The sequence below is a fragment of the Canis lupus genome, chromosome 25, assembly GCF_048164855.1.
Source record: "Canis lupus baileyi chromosome 25, mCanLup2.hap1, whole genome shotgun sequence".
Classification (NCBI taxonomy): Eukaryota; Metazoa; Chordata; class Mammalia; order Carnivora; family Canidae; genus Canis; species Canis lupus.
The window spans coordinates 10,562,106-10,589,423 of NC_132862.1; the positions used below are offsets into that span (position 1 = coordinate 10,562,106).

At 37.7% G+C, this 27,318-nt stretch overlaps 1 protein-coding gene across 4 annotated transcripts in view; it reads left to right on the top strand.

Annotated features, from left to right (window-relative positions):
• ADAMTS20 (ADAM metallopeptidase with thrombospondin type 1 motif 20) overlaps positions 1 to 27,318 on the top strand; it is a 162,665-nt gene that overhangs the window by 5,167 nt on the left and 130,180 nt on the right. For all 4 annotated transcript variants that reach the window (XM_072798274.1, XM_072798277.1, XM_072798276.1 and 1 more), the window contains exon 3: positions 7,787 to 7,949. In XM_072798274.1, the coding sequence (XP_072654375.1) occupies positions 7,787 to 7,949 (163 nt within the window). The remainder of the gene's footprint in view (positions 1 to 7,786; positions 7,950 to 27,318) is intronic.

The following is a 27,318-nucleotide window of genomic DNA, read 5'->3' on the forward strand; positions in this document are numbered from 1 at the left end:
CTCTGATTATTGAGTTGCTTTACTGACTTCTTGTTCACTTTCCATACGGTTATTTCTTATCTGTCTTTTTACTGTTTTTTGTCTATTCAAGGAAAGTTTTCTAAACTTCCTATTTGTCCATGACTAACATAGCCTCACATCATGACATATGCCATTCTGCATTCATATATATATATTTTTTTTTGGTGGAAAAAATTCGTAAGGACCTCTTGGTTATTCACATACTCTATTAAGTACTCCAATACCACGGAGAGTTTCTTATGCCACTTAACATTCTAATATTAGTTTAGATTCTTCAAGAAGATGACAAGGTGGGACTGTGTATGCAAGCATTTTTTTTTTTTTTTTAGGGGGAAGTGCCTGTGTCAGAAAATAGAGTGGTGAAATTTGAAACAGGGAAGATGGGACTGTTGGGTAGAGGAATCCAAGGCTGCTGGGAGTCGAAGCAAGGTTCAGTAAAGCCTTCCCCAAGCCAGATTGGGCTGGGAGAAGAGTCTCCTGCCTGAGGATGAGTGTACCCTTAGTATTGTCACACTCCATTACTAAATGGGAGTAGCATTTGAGAGAGATGGCTGGTCTGCAAACAACAATGGATTTCAAACCCCAGTAGCTGGGGCCTTTGGCCAATTATGCTCAGCATTCTCAGGGCCACCATATACAGACCCCAGGCACACAAACACTGGAAGTCTGTTTTAGGCTCTTGAGAGGACTGTGGGGAGTGTTGTGTGAACTTGGAGGAAGGAGTAAGAGCATTGAGACCTGTAGTGGAAATAAGACCCTCAACTACACTTTGCAGGATGACTCCATGTGGATATGGAATGTCAAGCTCCTGGCTTTGTGCAGCTGGAAAAGGGAGTGGGTTGAGAGGGGGGGAGGCCTGGACTCACTGCGAGAGAGTGAGGCCTGAGCTGGGATGGTGGGTTGGTTTGATGTGTTAGGAGGGGCCTCCCCTCATGTGGTTTTGTGCAGGGTCTAGGGGAGGCAGCAAGTCATTGAAAGGACCACTCTTAGTCTACCATGGAGCAGGAAAAAGAGCCCCTTGAAGTAAAGCGATTGTGGCAGTGAAGGGAAGAGTGGGTGCCTATGGAAGGTGTGGTACTGTAGACTAGTGGTTCTCAACTGGGGGCACTTTGTCCCTTGGGATTCTCGATGATGTTTGGAAACCATTTTACCGGTTACAATTGGGGTGGCAGGGGCCATAAAGCGGATGCTCTTAGCATCTAGTGGCTAGAAGACAAGGATGTTGCTAGACTTCCCCCAACGCACAGAACAGCCTCTTCTACAAGTAACTATCAAAATGTCAGTGCTGAAGTTGAACAGCCTTGTAGGAAACAGACTAGAATTTTGGACCCTAAAAGGAGATCAAAATAATCTTGACTTACTTAAATGACTGCATGATCCTGTGACCATTAACCAAGAAAGATATTGACAAACAGGTGGCAAGGAAGAGAATTCTAGAAACACATGTTTGGTTCCAGAATAGGTCTATATATTATTTATAATACTTTAAATTTCTATTTACTTTGTCTAGAAAGTCCTTTCTCCTAAACTCTTCATCCTTCAGATCAATTTTAAACCTTTCCTTATCCCTGATTTTCTCTAGACAGAGCAGACGGGCCTGCCTTTGTTCCACTACTGGGTGACTCTTTATACACCATTTATTGAATTGTGGTTGTTCACACTTCTATCTTTATAGGTTTTAAGTGCGGGGATGATTGTAACAACCGATACAGAACGTGGAAATGCTCAATACATAGGTGGATGAATGAGCTAAAGCCACTTTTAATGTGCTAAGTAATTAGGCTAGTTCTTTGTATCACTCTTGCAATGCAGGAAAATTAATTTTAGTGATTTTAGTTGAGGTACTTGGACATCAAACTGTGCATAGGTTAAATCTGAGATCTCTAAGTAGTACCATTCATATGGGGTTGGTTATGTTGTACCTTGTTACCTGAGGCTTTGTTTTGCTCATACTTCCTGTTTCTATGAAATATACTTAAGCTGTTTAATTCATATTAATATTTGGGGGTAGAAAGATTTTTTTCAACAAATACTTAGAAGTCATTTGTTGTGTACTAGTCACTGTTATATACTAGTGGTACAGTATGTCATTACAGGAATATTCAAATGTTCATGAGCTACATGAATGCCTTATTACCATAGTAATGGCATGAAGGCATACTGGCTCTTGATTATCTTAGTCTAAAAGTGACACACTACTTCTGTTTGCATTCTGCTGATGCCTGGCTCTACTGAGCTGCAAAGGGCTGAAAAGTGAGGGGCAAGTAATAGGACCAGGAAGAAGCGAGAATAGATACTGGTGCTCACCACCAGTCTTTACTATAGGCTCTTCTTCCATTCACCAAGTGTCCCTTTGTTCTTCCTTCCTACATGTCATTGTCATCTTGTCTACAAGGAGACAACTTCAGAGGGACACTGTCTTCTATTCCCAACCCTATATACAGCATGACTACAACCCTAACCTTAAACTTCCTATAGAAAGAGGTACCCGTTAGTAACTGATTTATAGCAATGTTGGACTTCTACAGAGGGGCTGTGGAGAGTTTGCCTACTCCTTTGGTAAGAGAGTTCCTTGATTACCTTCCTTGATTCTTCTTTCTGGGAAGTCCAGTTACCAAGGTCCCTGGTTCTGCTTTCTGGGAGGATCTTGCCTGTCGTCTTCCATGGCCATATCTAAGCTGCTAGGAGGATGCTGTCAGGTGGTGGGGGTGGGGACACTTTTCAGGAATGCTGAAGTAATTAAGGGTCTATGGATTATGTTACAACTAAAGCAGTCCAGGCTTTTTTAGTCTAGGCCCATGGTTCTTTGACAACTTAAATACCTCAAAAACTTAGTTGACTTCTGATGGCAGATTGAGTTTTGGTAATTGCTTCGAGTTTTCTGTGACAGTTGCCACAGTCTAAAAGGCATTGATGTTCAATCTGAATGCTAAGGAGATCTCCTAAGGAAAAGCAAAATACTGGATTCTCACCTCACTGATGAGCTCAATAGAAGTCCAGCTGTGCTAAAGTAGAAGAAAACTACAATATGTCGTAAACTTCAGGGAAAAATAGAATGGGAGACCTGAAAATGAAAACTATTTCTCTAAATAATTGAAGAGTACATATGTTAATTGTAAATCATAAAATATGTTAATTGTAAATCATAAAAACTAGGAAAAAAATGCTATTAATATGACCAATGGTCTGGCAGGTGTATGGCATGTGTCCTTCTAGATGTTACATATATATATATTTTTTTTAAGATTTTAAGATTTTATTTATTTATTCATGAGAGAGAGAGAGAGAGGCAGAGGGAGAAGCAGGCTCCATTCAGGGAGCCTGACATGGGACTCGATCCCGGGTCTCCAGGATCAGGCCCTGGGCTGAAGGCTGCGTTAAACTGCTGAGCCACCCGGGCTGCCCGATTACATATTTTCAAGCAACCTTGGCTTACAACATTTCAACAATAGATCATGAAGATCTTTCCGTTACACATCTCCAAGCAGTTCTGAATAACTTACAAATTCTTAATTGTTATGACTTTAGTTTTTAGGTCTCCAGATATTTCAGGAAGTTGGGAGACTCCTGAGAACCACTCCCTAGTCCCCCTTGACCGTTCTGCTTTTAGTGCATTCCCATAACTTCAAAAACACCTCTGTGCCTAGAAGAAAGAGGAATACTGCGGAATTTATTCCTTGTTATTAATGTTGCTGGGATACTACTTGGATCAGACTCATTTGGTTATCTAAGGCTTAGGTGGATGAGTCCAGAGTCCTTTTCTTGATCCTTATGAGCAAGGATTGGTGAGAGTGGTCTCTTTTCGGGGGAAGTATAGGCAATACACTTCCTCTCTATAGCTTCCTCTCACTTTTATACTGGAGATCTGGAGTTGTCCGTGGAATGGGGAATAAAGAATGTTGTTAGAGGAAAGAAAGACCCTTCTTGAAAACCTTAGAATTTTCTACTTTAGGTGCCTGGAGACAACTGATTTTCTTCATGTTGCTGATTCATTCAGTGCATGCTTATGTATAATACTCTATTTCTTAGGCTTGGTCAGTGGTGTTATCATGAACTGTTGGGGAGAAAAAAAACCTTCTGCGCCTAATGGAGGATCCAAAAGTAACAACGAATCTGAGTTCATCTTCATGATCTTTCATTACATAAGGATTACACTCTGTCCAGAGGAAAAAGGGTGGCTGTAACATCTGTGTTTTTAGTGGAGAATTTTTCATCCCATTTCAAAATCATTGACATTTTAACATATTGCCTTTCTCAAGAAAGTAGATAGTTTTAGTTCTACTCTCCAAGTCGTGGAATTGAGGATCAGATATGAAGTGACTTGCCCAAGTTTCTGTAAGTATAAACACAGAACTCCTATTCAGGCTCTTATTGTAAATAGCATTAAACTGATTCTCATTATGACTTATGAATAACTACCACCACAAAGACCGAAATATATAATTACTTGTGATCCACCCCTGGAATTAAAATCCAATTTTATTAATCGTTGAGAGTAATTTGTTGCTAAAATTCAGTAGAGCCTCTAATTGACTTACTCAATTGGATCTTATTTTGAATGTTCTGTAGTTGCCAATACTAATGTGATAACTGTAAACGATTTGGGAAAAGCGTCCAAATGGTTTATATATTCTACTTGTTTTTACTCTTTAATGAAATCTGAGTACATTATTGGTTGTGGCTACAGTACATGTGTTTGCCATGTATTTGGAAAAAAGTATGTATAAATGCCACAATATGAAGTAACATTTTGGAAAAACAATTACATATTATAAAAAATACTTTAAACATAAAAATTTTGACCTATGAGACTAAATTGGAACCAGTTGTATGTATAATCACTTACTGCCTTTCAGTACAGCTTGGCAAATAGAAGATCATTGCTCCAATAAGTGGGAAACCCTTTCCCAAGTGAAAACTAGTTTTGTTGCTTTTAATAGTGTTCCACAGAAAGTGTTTGGAATTTGATTGGCATTTCTCATGAATCAAATTGCAGTGGCCCTCTGCAGATAGGCAGGTTGCTAAAAATATGGCATGATCTAAATATAATTCTATGAACCACCTGTTTTAAGTCCTTCAATATCTTACCAGGTTTCTTTCCAAGTTAAAAAACACACACAGACACACAAACTACATACACAAAACCACCACCACCAACAAAAAAACCCCGTTCTTAAGAGATTTTAGGCAAAGCTCTAATACTTTTATTTGAACAGAAAGTCCTCTGCAGTGGGGTGGATTATAGAAAAAAAAATGATGGAAGTAATCTATTTATAAGTTCTTCATTGATAAATACAAAAGAGTCACTTTGAGGACAAATTATTCTTCAAGTATTCTAAAACATAAAGTCCTTGTTGAAGAAAAGCCTTTGAGTTCTAAAGGCCATATTGTCAGCAGGCTACAGTGTTCTAGCACAACTTAAAAGGAGGTTCTTATGGACTCTGGATAGAGCTATTCTCACTTCTCATGTGGGAATTCAGGTTTTACTCCTGTGCAGTCTGACTGGAACATTATGCTAGAAATACCTTATTGTCGGATTTTGATCCAGAAAGGATAAAAACTTCCAAGGTAGATCTTCAGTATAGCTTGGGAGAAGTAGTTTTGTATTTAAAGTAGTTTTGTGGATGCATGCATTGAGATATGTAATAAGCCACCTCATAATCTATTGGTATCTTTTACCAAGATACTATCACACTTGCCTTCTTTAGCATGCCTTTTTAAAAAGGCAGAAAGCAATTTTTCTATGGGTTCATTTACTCAGGTGTCAAAATTAGTCTGTTACTTATAAGCATAACTGAAATTATATTTTCAGGGAAGCCATAGAGAGCTGGAATTTTCTTATATATTGAAAATAAGTGATTTGTAGTTGGAAAACGGGCACTGGTAGTATTAGAGATGCTAGAGCATAGGCCACTAGAAGAGTAAGGAGAAAAAAGAGTATCCAAGAAATAATCCGAGGTCTTTCTGTAACACTACACGAAATGTTTATTCTTTGTAACCACAGGATATTCCACTGTATGGCTGTACCATAGTTTATGTAAATAGAGGTGGTCAGTGGTCTTTGAATTGGATCTGTATGGGGTCTGTTTGGAGTTTCAACATTTCTGGAGTCCTTTTGGTAAATCCTATTTCATCAGAAAAGTATCTCTATCATAAATTCTCCCTCGTGGTCTCTATTTAAATTTTTTTTTTTCTTTTTTTTTTTTGCTTTCCTCAGGCATTCGCATCTTGTAGTCTTTCTCTTCCAACTCATCCCATTGCTGTCACTATAAATCAGGTTCTGTTACCTCTCTTTAGGGTTTTATAGCCTTTATCTTAGAACTGCTAATGTGTTTTTTTTTTTTTTTTTTGCCACCATCTCTAGCACACAAAAGTGCTAAATTAAACTTCATCCCTATAGTCTTCTTAAAAATAGTTGACTTTTAGTCTTTTTCATTAATTTAATGTTACTCATACTCCGATGTCTGGTATGTGGCAGGCATGAGAGGCATGCAGAGAAGAGTATAGGCAAAAGTTCTGCTATGGAGCTTATATTGTAGTGGGCCTCAAACAAAATGAGGTAGTGATAAGGGAAGAAAACTGAAACTGGATAAAAGGAGTGGATCTAGGAGGTGGGGTGACATTTCTTAGAGGGTGTTAAGTGTCAAGCAGAAACCTGAAACAAGTGCTAGAGAAGCGTTTGAAGCAGAAGTTTTAGCAAAGATCCTGAGGTAGACATTTCCTTGTCATATTTGAGGAATAGCAGAGGTGCCAGGAGTAGAGCTGTAGAATGAGCCAAGGTGGAAGTGGGAGAAATCACAATTGGTCGTGTGCCTGGAGGGACAGTGGGGGAAAGGGTGGGGACATCAGGACATTGTAGACTATTGTAAGGAGTTTGGATCTTACTGAATGACTTGGTCATGTTTGTTTTTTGAGTGACATGATCTAGACTTGAGGAATTACTGTGACTATTCCATAGAGACTGGAGGGCAGTTGGTTTACAGAGGAAACCACGCGTGAGGTTAGATCATGGATTCGGTAGTAAAATTTGGCAGAAGTGGTTGGATTTCAGTTATGCTTTGAGGGTTGAGCCATCAGGATTTGCAGATGAATTGAATGTGGGATGTTTGTGTGGACACAAGAGCCCATCCTTGATTTCTCTAAAAACTTTTGGCCTGAATTATTGGAATGATACTGTTACCATTTACTGACATAGGGACCATTGAAGAACGGGCAGGTTTGGACTGCAAATCAAGTTTGGCTTTGGACAGGTTCAAGTTGAAAATGCTACTAGTAATGTAAGTGGAGATGTTGAAAGGCAAGTTAGTGGATTCTGGAATTTAGAAGGTAGACCTTCGTGAAAACTCTTCAGTGGCTCTGCATTGCTTACAAATTCTAAATTGCTAGCATCACCTTTTAAGATCTCTAATCTGACCCCAGACAACCTTAAGTCTGGTCTCTCACTGCCTGCTATGGACCAAGCCCAACAGGCTTTCTTATTACTAGAATGTGCTAGATTTTTTTTTTTTTTCCATTTTGATTCATCACCTATACCACTGTTTACACCAGGGATGCCAGTCATCTCAACTCTGCCTATGAGAATGCTATCCAGTCTTCATGACTCAATATATGAGAATGAAGGGAACCATGGAAAGAAAATGTTGTAGTCAGTGGATGACATTTAGTGAACAGAATTCTGGATGTCCTGCTTTCTGGTGCTCCCTTTCACCTGCGGCACTGCATGCTTTCCCTTAGTGACCAAGTTAATTCTTTTCTTTGTTTTCAGATGGGAACATTTAAAGCACATGATGGTGAATATTTCTTAGAACCTATAATGAAGGCAGATGGGAGCGAGCATGAAGATGATCATAACAAACCACATCTTATATACAGACAGGAAATAAAGAGCAACTATTTTCTGCAATCTCACAAGCCTTGTGAAGTTTCAGGTAAATTGTGAAGTAAAACTCTTTTGGTACAATTATACTACTTAAATATCTTTATCGGTTAGAATTGGCATATTTTCCTTGAATATTGAAATATATTTTAAACAAATTTTCTTGGCCCATAAGGACCCATTAGAATTTAGTGTCTGTAGGCAATTTTGTAAACTAAGATCCAAAGAAGCATTCAGTTTGAGATCTGGAACAAATAATCATAAACTTTATGCTGCAATCAGTCACACTAGTGTGCTTTTCCTTAAGAGTTTTAGTTAATTGAATAAGCTAAGGAACAATAACTCGTTGCTCAGTCTTGTACCCTTTCAACTTTATATGTAAAGGAAACACTCATAGTTTTCTCACTCTTGCTCAACATTGCTTTTGAGGTTTATATTGGTGTGTGCAGAAGTTCATTCTTCATTGCTATGCAATATTGAGTATATTACAGTCCATTTGTTCATTTTCCTATTGATAAACTTTTGGGCTGGGCTATGTGCATTTTGTCATTCTTATAAATGGTGCTGCTGTGAATTTTCTTGTTTCCACCTGCCGTGTTGAGATTCTCCTGAGTATACACACAAATTGTAGAGAATTCATATTGTTTGTAAAATGATTTTCATGAGTTTATACTTCCACCAGGATGACGTAGATGTTTGATTTTCCTACAAAATTCAGGCTGAAGATTTATAATGGATTAGAAGGTAGGAATCCTAGGTATCTATAAAGTATAAATCTGATGCTAGTAAAATATTTGTGCATTAAAGTCCTAGTAAGAGTTGTGTCCATGTGTGTACATGAATCTTCATATCCTTGTCATTCTCTGAAGAATGGAGAAAGGCACCTGCAGTTATCATCAAAGTACAAAATCTAGACAAAAGAGTGGGATTAGAAAGGATTTATTTGAGATTGTAGGTGTCCATAAACTATAGTTCCAAACACTGCAATGCCATCTGTTTTGGGATATAATGATATGTAGGCCTTTGAAGGTTTTCTCTGGGAATGCACTTCTTAACCTTTGCTATTATAAGAGTGCCATTTTGGAGTGGTTCTCACTGTGTCTAAGGCCGTGTTTTAAATCTATTGACATAATAGATGCCTTTCTTATGCTTTTAATATGAGCATAAGGGTTTCATTTTTATGGCTTCAAAGAAAACACAAATGGGTACAGCTTCACAATAGAATTCTACAGAAGGCAGCTTATGCTTGTTCTGATCTACCATTCAGGAGCAGCTTGTTTAATGAATTGTTTAGCTTCTTAAGAAGAAAACCACCAAGTAGACACTCTGAATGCATAAATGTTTCACATAATGATATGCAGGGTTTTGCATTCACACTCAGTGTTCATTATCAGAAAGAGAATGGTACAAGAAAAGCCAGAGGCTTTTGTTTAAAAAAATTTTTATACTAAAGATTTATTATAAAAAAAAACCCACAAAAATAGAAAAAGCTGTGGTATTTTGTTTTCTAATCACAATATACTTTTCCACAACATTTAATTACTAAAACATGGAAGGCAATATCCATTCTTAAAGTACCTCCGTTTTTAAGTACAGTTAACATACATAGTTTTAATCACAAAGCAATCAATTAATGGCCTAAATAATTAGCTGCTAATCATCATTTTGTTAGTAAAAATGGAGAGTTGGGAATGTAATTACTAAAATGTTATCAAAGGCTTTTTCTTCCTCAATTCACACATTATTCAGAAATACTTGGAGGATCTTATATTCTGTAGGTGAGCATTCATGAGAACCTCTTCAAATAGGTTGGCTTAAAGATATTTAGCATATGAACCAAAAACGTTAAGTGGAAAACTAATTTTTTCACACCTCTGTTCATGGTCTTAATTCATTGTGACTCAAAAATGTTGCAATTCATAGCAGTTTCAGCCTTGATGAATTAGGTTGTTTTCAACATCAGAGTTCACCATGTATCTTAAGGCCATTCAGATTATATTTGGTAGCCAAACCTACCTGTTGTGGATACCAGGCTCCCAGGTAGGCGTCAGATGGAAGTAAAATTGAGTAGAAATAACAAAAAACAAAACACAGAAAAACCCTCAAAATGAGCAGATGTTTCCCCTTAGCCCCCCACAACACTACCACCATCTACCCTAACAAAACTAAAACCTCAGAATGGGGAAGCTCTGAAAAGGTTGACAGGAATGAAAAATCTTCTGGATCTTAAGTGAGGTTCCATTGCTTATCATCCAAGGCAGAGCAGAACTGATATGTTTCTCAGATTTGGCAAGCCCTGCTCCCTTTCTTCCGCTGCTACTCTGTCCCTCTTCTCTCCGTGTTACGGGGTTAGGAGCTTAAAACATTTGTTCTATTAAACAGAACTTGATGTGAGTGAAAATTAAATGTCTTTCAGTAGATTTTAGATGATGTTAGCCAGCTTTAAAGTTTCTATGATTTTTTTCTAGTTTTTTCTAAGTTTCTTCTTTCTTAGTCTTTGAGTCCCTAATATGTACAAAGGATTGTACTGGGTAAGACTTGCATGACTCTCTTCATTCAGGTTCTCAAAGCCCAGTGGGTGTAAAAGAACACAAGAACAGAAATCACAAAACAACCAAGGCTGCCCTGGGTTAGGAGCGATATTTTATGCAGCTGAAGGAGCTGAGAACAACTGCTTTGGGTTTTACCAAGGTGGTGATATTTAAACCACTTAATCTCCATTGTGAAGGATTCATAAGCATTTTCTTTCTTTTTTTTTTTTTAAGATTTTATTTATTTATTCATAGAGACACAGCTAGAGAGAGAGAGGCAGAGGGAGAAGCAGGCACCATGCAGGGAGCCCGACGTGGGACTCGATCTCGGGCAGCAGGCGGGCGCTAAACTGCTGCGCCACCGGGGCTGCCCCATAAGCATTTTCTAAGCAAAATAAAAAGGGTGGTAGTAGAGGGGGACTTGCATTCAAAAGTTTTGGATAAAGCATGGTAAAGTGACAGACATGGAGATACTGCCTTTAAATCTCTTAAAATTTTCAAGAGATGGGGACATGGCCCATGATGAGCCATGTGGGGAAGCATCTGGGTTGGTCAGGAGGCAGGGAAGTGTGGGAGAGAGTATGGGCAAAAGGCTTTATTACTACACTGTTGGGAGGTTGTTAGGTGGAGAGGGCCTCTGTTGGGCAGAAAGTAAAATCAGTACTGGGGTTTGTAGGTTGAAGGCTTTTAAGGACTTTAATGTGCCTGTGAAAGCTGGGCTGTGCTGGCAGACATAAGGATAAAACAGTTTGATTCTGTGGCTGAATGTCAAATCATGAATTAACCCGTAGGAGTTAGAAGAGGTCTGTAGAGAAGAGGGAATAGTATTGGTATGTTCAGAGTCCTGACGTGCATGAAGAGTATGGGAAGGTAGGGGAAATGGGATTCTGAAGGTACAGATGCAGATCTGAAAGGACTGTAGGATTTGTGGGCTATTCCATAGGCATTGAGAAACCCGTTTTAAAGCTGAGACATCCTATGATCTTTTGAAGGTGTTACTCACTTGGCAGTATTTATTTTTTAATTATTTTATTTTTAAAAAATATTTATTCGAGAGAGAGAGAGAAAGAGGCAGAGACACAGGTAGAGGGAGAAGCAGGCTCCATGCAGGGAGCCGGACGTGGGATTCGATCTCCAGGATCAGGCCCCGGGCTGAAGGCGGCACTAAACCGCTGAGCCACCTGGGCTGCCCAGTATTTATTTTTTACAGATAGTTTTGGGTTTGAATGAGAAGAGACTGAAGGCCAGGGTACTGAACCGAAGCAGCTCTGTTGTTGACAAAGGATTGGAATGTCCAGTGAAGTGCACGTAAGACGGTACATGGAAGATAATTTCCTTAAAGCTTTTTCCTCCGCTTTGAGGTGGTAAAGCTTGTTCTGTGTGTAAGCCATGTGGATAATATTCCTGTGAATGCATGAAAATTCTTGCAAATTTCCTTCACACACGGATGATTTCCCTTTTAAAGATTAAATCAGCATCAGTTTGGGGAAAGCTGGATGTCTTTAGTGTCAGCAGGGACCACAGTTGACTTAAGCCAGGAGTCAGGAAGAGTTCTGGCTTTGAGACTTTACCTTTCTGGGTCTTAACCTAGAGTAGATAGTAAATGGCTGATGTTTATTTCAGTAAAGGTCAAGTTTCCAGGTTTCCAGCTGCAGTACTTCACAGCTTTGGGGACCAGGAAGTCATAGGAAATGAGTAAAGTGAGGTGCCATTAGGACACAGAGGTATCCACCAGGACACAGGCATGCTTCTGGCAAAGGGTACACCGTGAATGGGAGACCAGTATTACCGGATCTTTTGTATTTTATGATTTGAAAATCTCATATTTTTGTGTAGGGGATGGGGGTGGGGTTGGGGAAGAAACACAAGAGCTGCATTTGGCTGGTTAGCTACCTGTTTACAAATCCTAAAACTTTCCAAGATCCCTGACCATGGCTAATATTTTGAGCTAATAAACTTGTTAATGGTACATTTAAGACTCAACTCAAGCTTCTAAATACGTATAGAAAAAGCTACAGAGAACTCACTCATCTGCCCACCCTTTACTAAAACTACTTTCAAGATCACTTAGACTCAACTCAAGCTTCTAAATACGTATAGAAAAAGCTACAGAGAACTCACTCATCTGCCCACCCTTTACTAAAACTACTCTCAAGATCACTTGTGACCTACTTGCCAAAAGCAATAACCTCTCACCACTAACTCATTTTTAGGGGGTATTTCTCATTTCTCAGTATGGAGTGACTTTTTTTTTTTTTTTTTTTAGATTTGTTTGAGAGAATGCCTGGGTGAGGGGGAAGGGCAGTCGGAGAGAATCTTCATGCAGATTCCCAGCTGGCATAGGCCAATGTGGGGCTCAGTCTCACAACCCTGAGGTGACCTAGGCCAAAATTGAGTCACTCAACCGGCTGAGCCACCCAGGCGCCCCTGTTGCTTGACTTTAATGTAATTGTCCTATGCCTTTGGCTTCTCTGAACTAATTTGTTTCCACTTTGACTTCTTTCTTACCATTCATCCCATTTCTCTCCCTGCTGGTTAATGCTCTCCCATCCATATTTAAGTTTTTTTTTATGTGCTTTTTGTGGCCACCGTTTTAGACCATTTTTAAATTGTCTGTGTGATTTTTTTCCTACTTCCCTAATTAAAGGATTATACTCTCTAAATGTTAACTCTTGCTTGTTAAGGTTAAATCTCAAGCCTACGGTTGTCTGCTGCTTGTGTTTTGTTGGGTGTCTCAGTGGCACTTGGATCCAGTGCATCTAAATCTTGAAGCCACCACTCTCTTCTACCTCCCTCTCCATCTCTACCAGTCACCAAAGAAGCCTTTTTTGGTGGTGGGGAGGGCCAAATCTATCTAAATCAAATGCATGCTATACAACGGAAATTTAGCAAGTATTACTTTTGAAAAGTAATTACCTAGAGAAGATGTGTATTTGAATGACAGATCATCTGCCTCAGCTGTTCAGATCTCCCTTTTTGCTTTAACTTTCATGTCCTTTAGAATATTTTAAGTAGTTATTCATCAGTCTTTTTTTTAAATTTTATTTATTTATTCATGAGAGACAGAGAGAGAGGCACAGACACAGGCAGAGGGAGAAGCAGGCTCCATGCAGGGAGCCTGATGTGGGACTCGATCCCTGGTCTCCAGGATCACACCCTGCGCTGAAGGCGGCACTAAACTGCTGAGCCACCTGGGCTGCCCTCATCAGTCTTATTAGTAATGTTTTGAAGTTAAATTTTGTCCCCAAGGAAAAATCCTAAATAGTGAAATTTGATCTGTTAAGGTTTTGAGATTGTGAATCCTCTGCAGTATGGCTGCCTAACGCGGATTGTGAAGCGTGCTCTTCATGGTCATCTTACGGATCTTCAAAGTAACCCTGAGCTCTGATCATTCTTACAGATGTGTCCTCTGAAGGGAAGGGCAGGAACCTAGTAGTGGTGTGACTGTTGTTCCATGCATACAGGGTTCTTATTAGTGGACCTATTTTGCCAGTTGAATGCTCTGCTTGTATAATGAAATTTGCATGTAATAGTGTATTCCAAAGAGAAGAATTCATTTCCCATATATGATGCTTATTTTGTGTTAAGTCTGTGACCATGTCCCAGAGCTTTGAAGTTCTGTTTTGCCTGAAATCTTAACTGTCAAGGGCTGCTAATAAGTGGTTAATTCCTACCTCGATTAAGTTATGTGAAATGGGTAGTGAGGAAGGGAACCAATATCCTAGGAACCAGAGTTGGGAGCATTTTGAAAACCGAACATGGAAAGTAACTTTAATCTCTTACATTTTAGGTGCAGTAACAGTTCTTTTTGTCTACCTGTCTACTCCTAAGAATTGAGTTTTTCTAAATCTCTTCTTTATACAAGGATTATTTATACTGTATCATTAGACTAGAAATACTGATTTATTCTCCGTTTTGAAGGCAAGGTTGTTTTCCCCTTGATAACCTCTCTGCTAGCTTGGAAGTGAATTAGGAGAGGATTACGAGGTCTTAACGTGTAAGATAAGCTATCCTAATCATAGCCCTTGATTGGAGAGTAAGATCTGCTAGTGTCTTAAATATAATGGTGTCAAACTACTTTAAATCCATTACAATTTTATTTCCTTCCATGGCTGTAAAATTAGAGCTTCTCATGTGTTAGGAGTTTTAATTTTTTTTTTTTTTTTACTCTTGTCAACTTGTTTTGGTTCATGTAATTATCAAATCGGTTGAGGAGGGACTGAGACTATTAACCCATTGAAATTCACGTTTGTTTTTCCGTTGTACCTCCATTAAGAGTACTTTTCATCTTTGCTTTAGGTTGGTGCGCTTTGTGGTTTTGAAATTTGTGTATAAGGTTTTTAGTCCCTTTGCAACTTGGTAAAATTCCTGTGAGTTTTCACTTGACAGCAATGTAAGCCTCCTCTGCTGGAATTGAATACATTTCCACTTAGCCTCATAGTAGTGCTTGCTCTTCAGTGATCTACTATCTTGTACTTCCTTTGGCTTGTTTCATATTTAGTCATTTAGCCTTAACACAATTTTCCTTAATCTTTTCCATCTCAAATTTGTGTAAAACAAACCTTTACTCTAAATAGGAGTTGATGTAAATACTTAAGATGGTCTTCATTTATACAAACAAAAAATATTAAATGTGATTGGAATCATTCATTTTTAGGTCTTTCACTAATTGTACATTCTTAATTTCTTGCTTTACTGAAAATTGCTATTAAATTGTTTTATAATTAGCATCTTAATTATTTTCTTCTGGTTCATATACCTGCTTACAGTTTTTTAAGGTTAAGAATGTGGTCTCTGGAATTATGAGCTATGGAATATCCCAAAATTTAGGGGCTATATTGTTCATGTAATTAACACTGTCTTGCATTGTTCTTAAATTTGTTATACTTCTGTCCCACCTGTTGATTTTAAGATTTTGTTTATGTTCTTCAAAGGAAATGGTAGCATTTTATTCCACTTTTTTTTTATTCCACTTTTTTTTTTTTTTTTACATTCTTCACAGCAACTAATACTAATTATGTATATAATAACTGCTGGGCGGATGAATGGGAATTATTATTACCAAAATAACCTTTCTGCTCCGTCAGGTGTGTAAGACAAGGTTAATTCGGAAGATGATTTGGGGCCTCATAGGAAGATGTAGCTCAGATGGGAAAGTCAGAAGGCTTACTTGAAAAAATAACTCCTTATCCGAAGCTCAAAAGATGAGCAGGATTGGTCAGGAGAAAGGGAGAGGGCAAAAAGTATTCCAGATAGAAGCGACAGCATGTGCAAATGCCTGGGGAGGAGTCAGTGCTTAAACCACTTAGGAAACCAAAAGTAAAGTGTGGGATGCCAGAAGATGCCAGGATGATGTGATGCTGGAGAAGTAAGGAGGAGCAAGCTAATGAAGGTATGGGTAAGCCTGGTGAAGGGATTTGGACTTTAACCACACCAATCCAGGGGATATTGGGAACTACATCGCCCCAGTAGTTCAAACTAAGGTCCTAGTATAGGGTCTGATTATTTTGTGGGATCTGACTTGGCCTGAACCAATTGCTGTTATTGGTGGCAGAGCTGTAATCAGCCAGACCAACCCTGCTTGTGGGTTAGGACGATACAACTGGAATCAGACAGCACTGGGGTTGCTGGGATAGGTACCCAAGTTGAAACTGGGGACTGTTGGAGGAATAAATGCTAGGTAGAGAAAATGAGAATGTGTACAAACAGGTGAACAGTTGTGATTAGTGTTGGAAAAATTGAGGTACTTTAAGCACTACAAAAGGAAAAGCCCAAAACTGGTGAGAAATTCAGAATGAAGGATGTTTTTGACAATAGATTAATAGGTTAACCTGCTGAGAGATAGAATGGATAGAGGGCTGAGATATTAGTAACATACAGGCTATGTAAAAGGACCAGTAGTACGTTTGGTGTAAAACTGTGTAGAGTTTTAGGTTAATTCACTTTTCTACTGCTATATCTAATACTTTTGTATATATTTTAGCAAATTGGGATTACTCACACTTGGCTTTCTAGACATACATTCCTCAGCATCTTATTTGGGGGATGGGGAAAGTACAAAGTGGAAGTCCAAAGGTAATATTCAGGTTTTGACTTTCAAAATCTGATTTTGCAACAGCAAATAGAAATTTCTGAATTCTTTTTAGTGTATTCACTACTAGTCCTGGAGGCTTCTGTTCATAGCATTCAGCTGGAAAGAGAAAATTTATGGTGCTGGGTCAGTAGTCTGCCCTTTGTTTCTCACCTCATGGTGGGCTGGGAGAAGGAAGGAGAAGGTAAGCAAGATGAGTGCAGTGGTAAGACATGTAGGGGTTTTTCCTGTTCCATGTGATTAAGTGAAGAAAAAAAGCTGTTAAGGGGAGATTCTTGTTCTTGTTTCGCATTAATAACTCTGGAGGCTAAGGTCTCAACCTTGCCCCAACATGGATTTGTTTATTCATTTGTTCCTTCATTTGTAAAATATTTATTGAGTGCCTCCTTCGCTGAAGCTACAAAGGTGCTGGGGCCTGTTTAACATGTCCCATAACCAGCCTGTACAAGTGCGGGGGGGGGGGGGGTAGTAGGAGATGAAGTCACAGTGGTAGTGGGAGGCTAGATTGAGTTGTTAATGGGTGGATCCAGGTTGTAGGGCCTGAAGACTAAACAGATTAAGGGGAGGGTGCTTTAAGAAAAATTAATGCAAAATCTCTAGGATTCTTTTTAAGGCCTGGAAAAGGGATTTTTATGAGAGACCAGAAGTTTAAGTAGCTTTTGGTTCATGGTGAATCTACCCCAACACATAGGGTATTGTAAATCATAATAAAGATTTTGGCTCCAATATTAGAAGGATTTTGAACAGGAGAGAAACCTAGATCAGCCTACGTTTTAAAGAGATCATACAGATCATTACATGCAGAAAAGACCAGCAGAACAAGGGAAAAGCAAGGAGAGTTAGGAGGGTACTGCAGTAATCAGGCTGAGCAATGATGAGGTCTGGAATTAGAGTGTAGCCATAAAGTTAGAAGTAGCCACCTGCAAAACTATGTGTTTTGATGGTCAAGCTGACCAGTGTGGGGAGTTGAATGTTGAGAGTAAGAGTGGTCAGATTATCCTAAATAGTGTGTTTAATTTTTGCCTGAACAAATGGAAGGATGGAGTTTTCATTTATTGAGCATGGGGAAGGCTATGGGAACCACAGGTTTAGGAAGGAACATCAGGAGTTTTGTTTTTGTTTTGTTTTTGTTTTTTCTCCTTAGATATTTTGGGTTTGCGCTGCCAACTAGATATCCAGAGGGAGACAAGCCAAGTAGGCAATAGAAAATAAATTGGAAGGTCAGTAAGGGTGTCTCGGCTTGAAATAACAGGAATTAGAGTAGCATATCCTATATCCTACATCTAAGGCTGTATGAAGTTGCATGGAGAATAGATCAGAATACAGAAGGGAACTGAACTGTGTGCAATGCCAGTGTTTAACACTTGAAAAGGTGAAGATTAAACTAGGAAAGTTTAAGAAGCCAGGAAGGTAGTAAAGGGACCAGAATGTGTGCCCCAAAGCCATTTGAAGACTTCTCAGAAACGTAGGATAGATTAATTGGCTAAATGATAGGAATTCAAAGAATATGAAGATTTGGAACTGATTACTGAATTTTGCTAAGTTAGGGGATGATTGGTGACCTCAGATGTGCTAATTGAAATGGGTTCAAGAATCTTGGCATGAATAAAACTTTAGTATTGTGAAGAGACTTAGATGAATTATTTTTAGGCTGCGTTTGTTAGGAACTAATCCTGTTGTGAAAAGCTTCATTTAAAAAGTCCTATGTTAAAAAAAAAAATAAAAAAAATAAAAAGTCCTATGTTAAATTTTGGGATATAGTATTAAATTAAAAAACCTATCTGAAAATAAGAGCTCAGTCTGTCAATTTTAAACACATTACTCTTGTCAAAATCCCCAAAATGGACTTAAAGAAACCATCCAAAGCAATAGTAAATAAAACTTTATTTTGTTAAAGTTAACAGGTATTTCATAAGAATTTTAAAAATGTATCACATTTATTCAGAAAAGTGTCCCTATATGTGGATCTATTTGGGACTTCTGTTGGTCTATTCATTGTGCCACTGTACTTAAAAAATTGTGTATGTATTTAAAAAATAGCTCTATAAGTTATGAAATGTGGAAGAAGCCCTTGACTTCGCAAGATTGTCTTGGTTTTTCTTTACCCTTTGCATTTACATATAAATCTTGGAATCAGGTTGTTGGTTTCTGCAAAAGGAACAAAAATGGATTTTATTAATCAAGAGCTCAATCTGGTGAGGTGGTATCTTTATAGTGTCTTCTAACCCATCAGTATGGCATATCCTCCATTTATTTATTTCCCACATTTTTTTTTTAAAGATCTTATTTATTTATCCATGAGGGACACAGGCAGAGGGAGAAGCAGGCTCCACGCAGAGAGCCCCGACATGGGACTCAATCCAGAGTCTATAGGATCATACCCTGGGCCGAAGGCGGCGCCAAAACGCCGAGCCACCTGGGGTGCCTTATTTCCCACATTAATAGTGTAGAGCTGTCCTACATCTTTGTAGAGCTGTTGTATGTCGTTTGTTCCTGGGCATTGGGGTATTGGGTGAATTTTTTTTTTTTTTTTTTTTTTTTTTACTGTAAGGGGTATAATATTGAAAACTTCATTTTTTCTACATAAAAAAACAATTTTCATATTGAGTTTACTGTTCAGCAACCTTGTTCATATATCCTAATAGTTTATCTGTTGATGCTTTTGGATTTGTACATGAAAAATCACAAAGACAGTTATTTCTTTACAATCTGTTAACCTTTTATTTCTTTTCTATTATTGCACTGGCTAGGATTTGTAGAACAAAGTTGACAAGACCTGGCAATAATGAAAATCCTTGCCTTATCACTGATTTTAGGAGGGAAAATTTCATCATTTTCTAACATGTGCAATGTCTGTGGAAGTTCCCCCTGTATTTCTAGCTTAATTTTTATTATTACTGGGTGTTGAATTTCATCAAAAGTATTTTCCTCTGCTTATACCAAGGTGATCATGTATTTTTCTTCGAATAACTGATTTTTTAAAAATTTATTTTAGAGTGCATGTACAAGCAGGAGCAGAGGGAGAGAATCTTAAACAGACTCCATGCTGAGTGTGGAGTCCTACAGTGGATCAATCTCATGACCTTGTGACCTTAACCTACGGAGCCACCCAAGTGCCCCCAGATAATTGATTTTCAAATGTCAAGTCCACCTCATGTTTTTATCAGGCTGGCTTTGATAACTTATTTAGAATTTTCGTATACTTGTTCATGAGTCCATTTGGTTTGTAATTTTGTCCCTTGAAAGCAAGAAGATGGTCTATGAAAGGGAATGATTAAAATGATGGGCCAGGGTATGTGAGCTGTGTAGGGATATCCTTATTTTTATTTTGCTCACTAATATCTGAGATCTACAGACCAAAGAAGTGAAAATAACTTAATAGATTTGTAAGGAGCAGTAAACATAAATTTTTCTACCTATAGTTTTAGATTGTTAATCAACCATATGGCTCATTCTACAGTTGTCCTTTGGTCTACCAACCACGATTTAATTGCAAATGCTTAGTGAAGTAAATTTTAATCTTTGGCTCTCTACCGCTTACCCATGTGATAATTCCTCCTGAAAAGGAAGTAAAGACTTTAATTATTTGCAATTAGAATCTGATTCAGTATTGCTGCCCTATTTAAAGACCTGGAGACATGAGATTGGGCTGCTCTCACAATGAGTACAAATGCAGGGGAAACAGCACAAGCATGGTCCATGCTCTTGGCTGGTCCCTGCCTGTGTTCTACTCTTTGTGAAGATCATTACTGCTGGAGTAAGAGTTGGGCCCCTTGCCAGGTCAGGCGACAGATACACTGTTTCATGTGGAGAATATCCAGACCTTTGGACCTACCCCAAGAAGGCTGCTTTCTTGGGCTTTTCTTTCTTGGAAGAGAGCCAGAAAACTGAGGAGGATAAAACTCCCTCATTGTGACCTGTTAGTCTGCAGTCTACAACTTTCTTTGCATACGCATAACTGTACCTAGATGTTAGATTAGATTAATATCCTGATGTTAAGATTGACAAAAACACTCTTTTTTAAATCATGGTGATCTATGACATTCTGAGATGTACCATAAAATGAGTATCTATTTGAAAATAAGAATTCAGTTTATCAATGACTTCAAAGTTTGATTTCTTTTTTTCCCACGTATCTCAAATCAAAATCAGTGGACTTCATAAAAGCTGACAAAAGCAATGTGAATAGAAGTTAATTCCATGATACAGACATTAAGTACTATGACTTCAGAGTTTTAATTTTAACATTTTATATTATGATGGCCTTGAATTAGACCTAAGTTTCTTAACATTAATACCATATTTGAAAAAAAAAAACCTCTCAAGCAAATATCAAAGAGTAGAAGAATATTTCACATGAGCATTCTATTTTCAGTCAAAGGCTAGTTCAGAATGCCAGGTCTAGGAGAAATTAGAATGGCCAGAGTAGCATTAGGCAAGAATGAGTTGAAGTATAAGATTAGATTCCTTTTTAGATTCTTAGGAGTTATAACCTTATTTTCCAAAAAAGAAAAAAAAAACCCACTCAAGACAAACTAATAGGAAATACCCATACTAGTATTTTTAACAAGTTAGTCCTAGGGTGGAAAAATAATATAACACCAACACTTGAATTGTGATAGAGCAAATAGAGGTCATAATATTTACAAATGCCTGCTTTTATCTAACTGCATTTTGGGAGATACTAGAATACTCAGTACTTAAAATGACCTAACTGTGTTTTTGGAATGATTCCACAGGCATGAGGCTGACTGTCCTCTGGGAAATCTTGTAGTTCCGGAGCAACTCCTCTGAAATTTGGGCAATAGTTAATAGGTTAGGTGTTAATTCTTAGTAAGTGGTGGAGTGCCTGGATGGCTCAGTCTGTTAAGCATCTGACTCTTGATTTTTTCAGCTCAGGTCATGATCTCAGGGTCATGACTTCAAGCCCCGAGTCGGGCTCCATTCTCAGTGTGGGGCCTTCTTGGGTTTCTTCTCTCCCTCTCACCATTCCCAACTCAAGTGGCCTCTCTGTTGTTTAAAAAAAAAAATCATGCTAAGTGGATATGAGTTAGAATTGGATTGTCATGATGGCTCATCTGAAGGTAGGAAGATAAGATGAATAAAGTAGAATTCTGTACTGTTGTCAGTTTTATTCGTGTTCTGCTATATTTTCAGCCACACTTGCAAAATAAACCGACTAGAGATCAGTGTTCAACATGAGTTCTGAATAAGTGATTTTTCCGTAAAGAATGAAATGTCACATTTCATTTGTATTTTCAGATGCTCGGATGTAAATTTAACTCCTAACACTTTCAGACGTCTCTTCAAGAAGCCATAGAGTAGGAGTTTAGAATATCCTATTGGCATGTGTATGGTTGTCCCTCAGAAGTCTTAACACTTGTGTCAGTTGACTAATTTATCTTAGTCTCCTTTTGCTTAGAATTGTTGATAAGGGATAGGATTTGAAGTTGTGGGTAAAAAGCACTTCGTAAAATGCAAAACGTTATGCAGTTTGTCTTCTGTACCATTTGGGTGTAGTGATTGGGCTTCCAGAAGCTCAAGAGAAAGCCAGTGCATGTTCCTTTCTACCAAAAATCATCCTAAGGTTTTGAACTTACGAATGAACGTGTGCCTATTTTCAACTCCTGTGTAAGGATTGATTCAGCTTGTTAGGGAGACCTGTCTTCTGCATCTCTAGAGTGAACTCACGGGGAGGCTTATTGAAAAGGTAGGTGAAGAAAGGGTATTTTATTTACTGTAATGCTTGACATGTGTGTTCTTTGTCCTGTCAGCCTTCGTAGCAGAAGGAACTAGAATTTCTTGCTACATATAGGATTAATGGGAATACTTTGGGGGTTTCCAGTGGTTTTTTGTTTGTTTGTTTGTTTCGGGGCCTCTAGAGTGAAAGGATGGTACTGAAACTGTCTCAAGCCCATGCACAGTGGAGCTAAATGACTTTATGTCTAAATCTTGGCTCAGTTCTGATTCTGAAATTCAAGAAGGACTAGACCCCATATTCTCATGAATATGACTAGTTAGTTCCTCTTTTGGTTTTGTAGGAGACAGCATTTTCCATTATGACCCTGGTTAACTAAATTCTTAACATTCTACATGTCTTACTACATATGACCTTTAGAAGAGTCATGTGATCTGGAATTCTAATAATTGATACTGAGGAAATCTGAATTCATTTCTTTGTTATGCCACTTAGTTGGTGGCTGTTGAAATTGCGTGTAACCTGTGTCACGTGTCTGTTTTAAAATGTGTACTATAATAGAAACTGATTCAGGGATGCAATGAGGACTGGTGATGTAATGATTGTTTTATGTTTCAAGTTTTGGCCAGTCACAGGCAAGGCCATAATCTGCACACTTATTACTAGTAGGTAGGGTTCTAATTAATGGGGGAACCTCTTTGAAATACAACTTTGTAAAATACTTTAGAATCTATGTGCCATAATTCTAAAAGGGTGGTGGTGATTTTTAATATTGAAAAATCATGGAGACTATAGATTTTCATAAGTCTTTGTATTGAATACTAATGTTTAAAAAAAAAAAGTTCCAGAATTATTTTATTACCTGGATAGTTGACTTTAACCTTCCTGTTTCCCCTTTTCACATAAAATGAGGATATTAAAAGTACCAACTTTACAGAATTAATAATAAAGGAGATAACTTAGGTGAAGTATACCAGTCCATGGTAAATTACTGTTTATTAGGTTTATTAGTGTCCATAGTAGCATTAATAACAAAACTTAGTAGCCTGGCATAGTAGGACATAGAATCCAGAAAACCTAAATCCTGAGGAAATAAGTTAGATTTTATAATATCTGATATGATCACTATTTCAAGGCACATAACTATTCTTTGAATTGGGAGCCCTGTTGGCTACTTAACAAGTGGTTTAAAATGCTGATGATCCAGGGCACCTGGGTGGCTCAGTTGGCTACGTGTCTGCCTTCAGCTCAGGTTATGATTCCAGGATCCTAGGATTGAGCCCTGCCTCAGGCTGCCTGCTCAGTGGGGAGTCTGCTTCTCCTTCTCCCTCTGCCTGCCTTTCCCCTGCTTGTACGCTGTCACTAGATACAATCTAAAAAAGAAAAAAAAAAAGTGATGATCCAGAATAAGCTTCATTTGATTTTATACTCATGCTATTGGAGAAGTATAAAATTTGTTCACGTGATCAAATACAGAGCATTAATGTCAGTTCTGACCTAGGTAGAGGCCAGAGTGAGTGTTTTACTTGCTATCAGGAAAATTGAAAGCAATCTCTCCATCTTTGAATTGCTGCTGTTGTACATCACAATTAGTTACTCCTACTCTGATTTTCAGGGCTCATAAACCTTTTGTCCCTCAGTGTATCTTTCTTTCCTTTCTCTCCCAATTTTCGTCCATCTGTTTTCCTGTTTTTTTTTTTTTTTTTTTTTCCTTCTCTCCATGAACATTTGTTGAACACTTACAAGGGGCATACACGTTGCCCAGCATTTTTCTTAATTTTTTTTTTTATATTTTATTCATGAGAGACACAGAGAGAGGCAGAGACATAGGCAGAGGGCAAGGCAGGCTCTCTGCGGGGTGCCTAATGCAGGACTTGATCCCAGGACCCTAGGGTCACAACCTAAGCCAAAGGCAGATGCTCAACCACTGAGCCACCCAGATGCCCCCATCCTTAGTATTTAAAGAGTTTATAGCTTGCCTGGTAGTGCTAGTATGACAACACTGTTTAGTGGTGGGCTTTGGGGAATAGCTTGGACTTGTGGTCTGTGTGCATCAGTGGTAATTTCTTGAGGTAAAAGGGATGCTCTTGGAAATGAATTTTTTTGGACATGAATGAAGGATGAATGGGGGTCAGGGATTGCAGATGGTGGGGTCACTTTGGAGGCTGTGCTTAATTTTGCATTCGTGATTCTAATATTCTAAAGGTGAGAGGACCTGAAAGAGTTGGGAGACACAAGGCCACTGTTGACCATAGGAACAAAACAAGTAAAAATTTGAAAGAAATGGCAGAACTTGGTAACCAGATACAAAGGGTAAAAAGAAGAGCTCACTGGTAGTGCATGGTTTAGCATGAGTTTTGCATATTAGGAAGTTATTACTCATTAATAGAACATACATGGGAATAGGAAAAGAAAATGAATTCAATTTTGTATAATTCGAAGTGTGAGTAGGGCATTCATGTAGAATTATGGGTTTCTAATTACACTGTTTACCAGTACATTTTTTAGTAAAATTTAGTAAATTTTATAGTGTAATGTTAGGTATTATTTTCAACGGTCTCCTTGCATTCTACAATACACTATACTGTTAAAAAGGTTTTATTTACAGATGTAATTATTTTATGTTCTAGTGGGCAGTTAATCCATTGCATGATGTTCCTGATTTGATGGAAATGGTTTGCTCTAAATTATTTTTGGGTCATAATACACTTGCTATTAATAAAGGATGGCACTTCATTTTAGCATTTGACTTGGAACATAAATAAAGACCAGCGTTTCATGAAGATGATGTAACTGACCAATGAGCTTTGAATAATGCCCATTTGAATATTTGGAAAGGTCACTTTATCATTTGTTAAATTGTTTAATTATGAATATCGAAACATAATGAGATTAAATATTTAAGCTTGTAAAAAGTTACAAATGCTGTTTTTAAAAACATGGGTAACTAAAAAAAATCATGATAAAACAAGTTATTTGTAATGGTTTAATGGACTTAGGGATATTAAAGAATTAAATAGTTCTGTCCACCTTCTAGTCACAGGCATCCAGCACCACCAATGTTAAAAGTTTGACATGTATACTTACCTTTTTGGCTCATTTTATATAAATTTTTATGGCCAAATACTTGTATATTCTGTGGAAGTTTTTACAAAAATAAGATACTACACCTATTACACATTTTTTACTAAAAAACACATGGTCTTCCTTTCATATCAGACACACAGACTTAATTCATTTCTTAACAACTGAATAATATTTCATTACTCAGTTATTCATGTGTTGAGGTTGTTAGTTTGGAAAGTCTTAAACTGAATCTATTGGGATTTTAAGTAATAAAGACATTTATCTGCAAAATAAAAACAAAACTTTCTTCCTGATATTCGTATTGTATGTTTCATTTTATTGTCTTACTGCATTAGGTAGCATTACCAAAACAATAGTACATGATAGTAGCGAGAGTGGTCATGTTTTAATAGCTATTAGTTTGGTATATTATTAAGAATTTAATAAAATAATACATATCCTGAATATACGAATCAATATGAAATGCAGGACTCGAACAGCAACTCATATGTAGCTACATAATTCCACTCCTACCCACCCTCCCATTTTGTCCTCCCATTTGTCCCAATAATCCTCTCACCTGAGGCACCCATCATTTTAATCCCACGTAGGTCGTCCTCTTGCTTTTTATGTTCCATATGTGTTGGTAAAAGTGTGTATTTAGTTTATAACCCACCAAGAAATAGGTTTTATTTTATCTTTCTCAATTTTTAAACTTAGTGACAAGATGCATTCATACTCTTACGAGTTGGAACATGAAATATTTCTTTTGAATTCAATTATTTTGACAGTTATGTAGAACATTCCCATTTTATTTGCTATAGAAATTAAGCTTTTGAGATTTCTAATACTGTGTTTCTTAAATTCTGGTTCTTTTTTTCCTTTAACCTTCATTGTCAAACAGTATCTTTAGTGGTTAAAACCACTGACTTGAGCCAGATTCCCAGAATTTGAATCCCAGATGTGCTATTTAACATATGACTGGATTTTATTAACTCAATTATATGAAACTTTTGTTTTTGATAGGCAGATCTAAACTGTTCACTGTTATTATGATAAATGACCTATTTAGTTTTGTTCCTTCTGTTTTTATTTGCATCTCCATTGGTGATCAACTGTGGTTGTGAGTTTTTTAATTTCCTTAGCAGATTCTTCATCTGTAATATGGAATGAACAATACCTATCTCCTATGGTGCTGTTAAGAATACAATCTTTAGATTTGAAATTGTGTAATTTTGTTCTAAGGACTCCCCCCTCCCCCCAATTATCCTATTTTTTTTCCTATTTTTGCATTTCCTATTAACTGCTCTATCCTTTTACTGTTTTCGTTCCAATTTGGAGTTCTTATTTGTTACTTCAGCCTACACAGAGCCATCTATTCTAACTTTGTCAGTCTACGTCAGACCACAGTGCTTCCTTAATTGGATTGTGTTCTCATTTTACCTACTATTGCAAGCCAGAGAAATATTTGATTTCTTAGCAGCCAAGCTGGGCAGACTTTGGGTGATTTCTTAGGCAGTGAGCTATTGACAGGCCTTTGTAACCGCCCATTCAACTTTATATGAACTTGATTGTTTTAGACACCTCATGTAAGTGAAATCCTACAGCATTCTTTTTTTTTTTTTTTTTTTTTTTTTTCGTGACTGGCTCATTTTACTTAGCATAACATCTTCAAGGTTCATCTATATTGTAACATGTAACAGAATTTCCCTTTAAGGCTGAATAATCCATACACACACACACACACACACACACACACACACACACACCACACTTCATTATTCATTTATCCATTTATGGACATTTGGCTATTGGATAATACCTTTTGGTGTTGTGAATAATGCTGCAATGAACATGGATGTTTCTTTATGACCCTGTTTTTGATATTTTTGAATATATACTCAGAGTTGCTGGATCATATGGTAGTTCTATTTGTAATTTTTTTAGGCACCTTTATATTTTCTGTAGCAATTGCATCATTTTAGAATTCCACCAATAGTGTGCAGCGATTCCAACCTCTCCACATTTTTGCCAA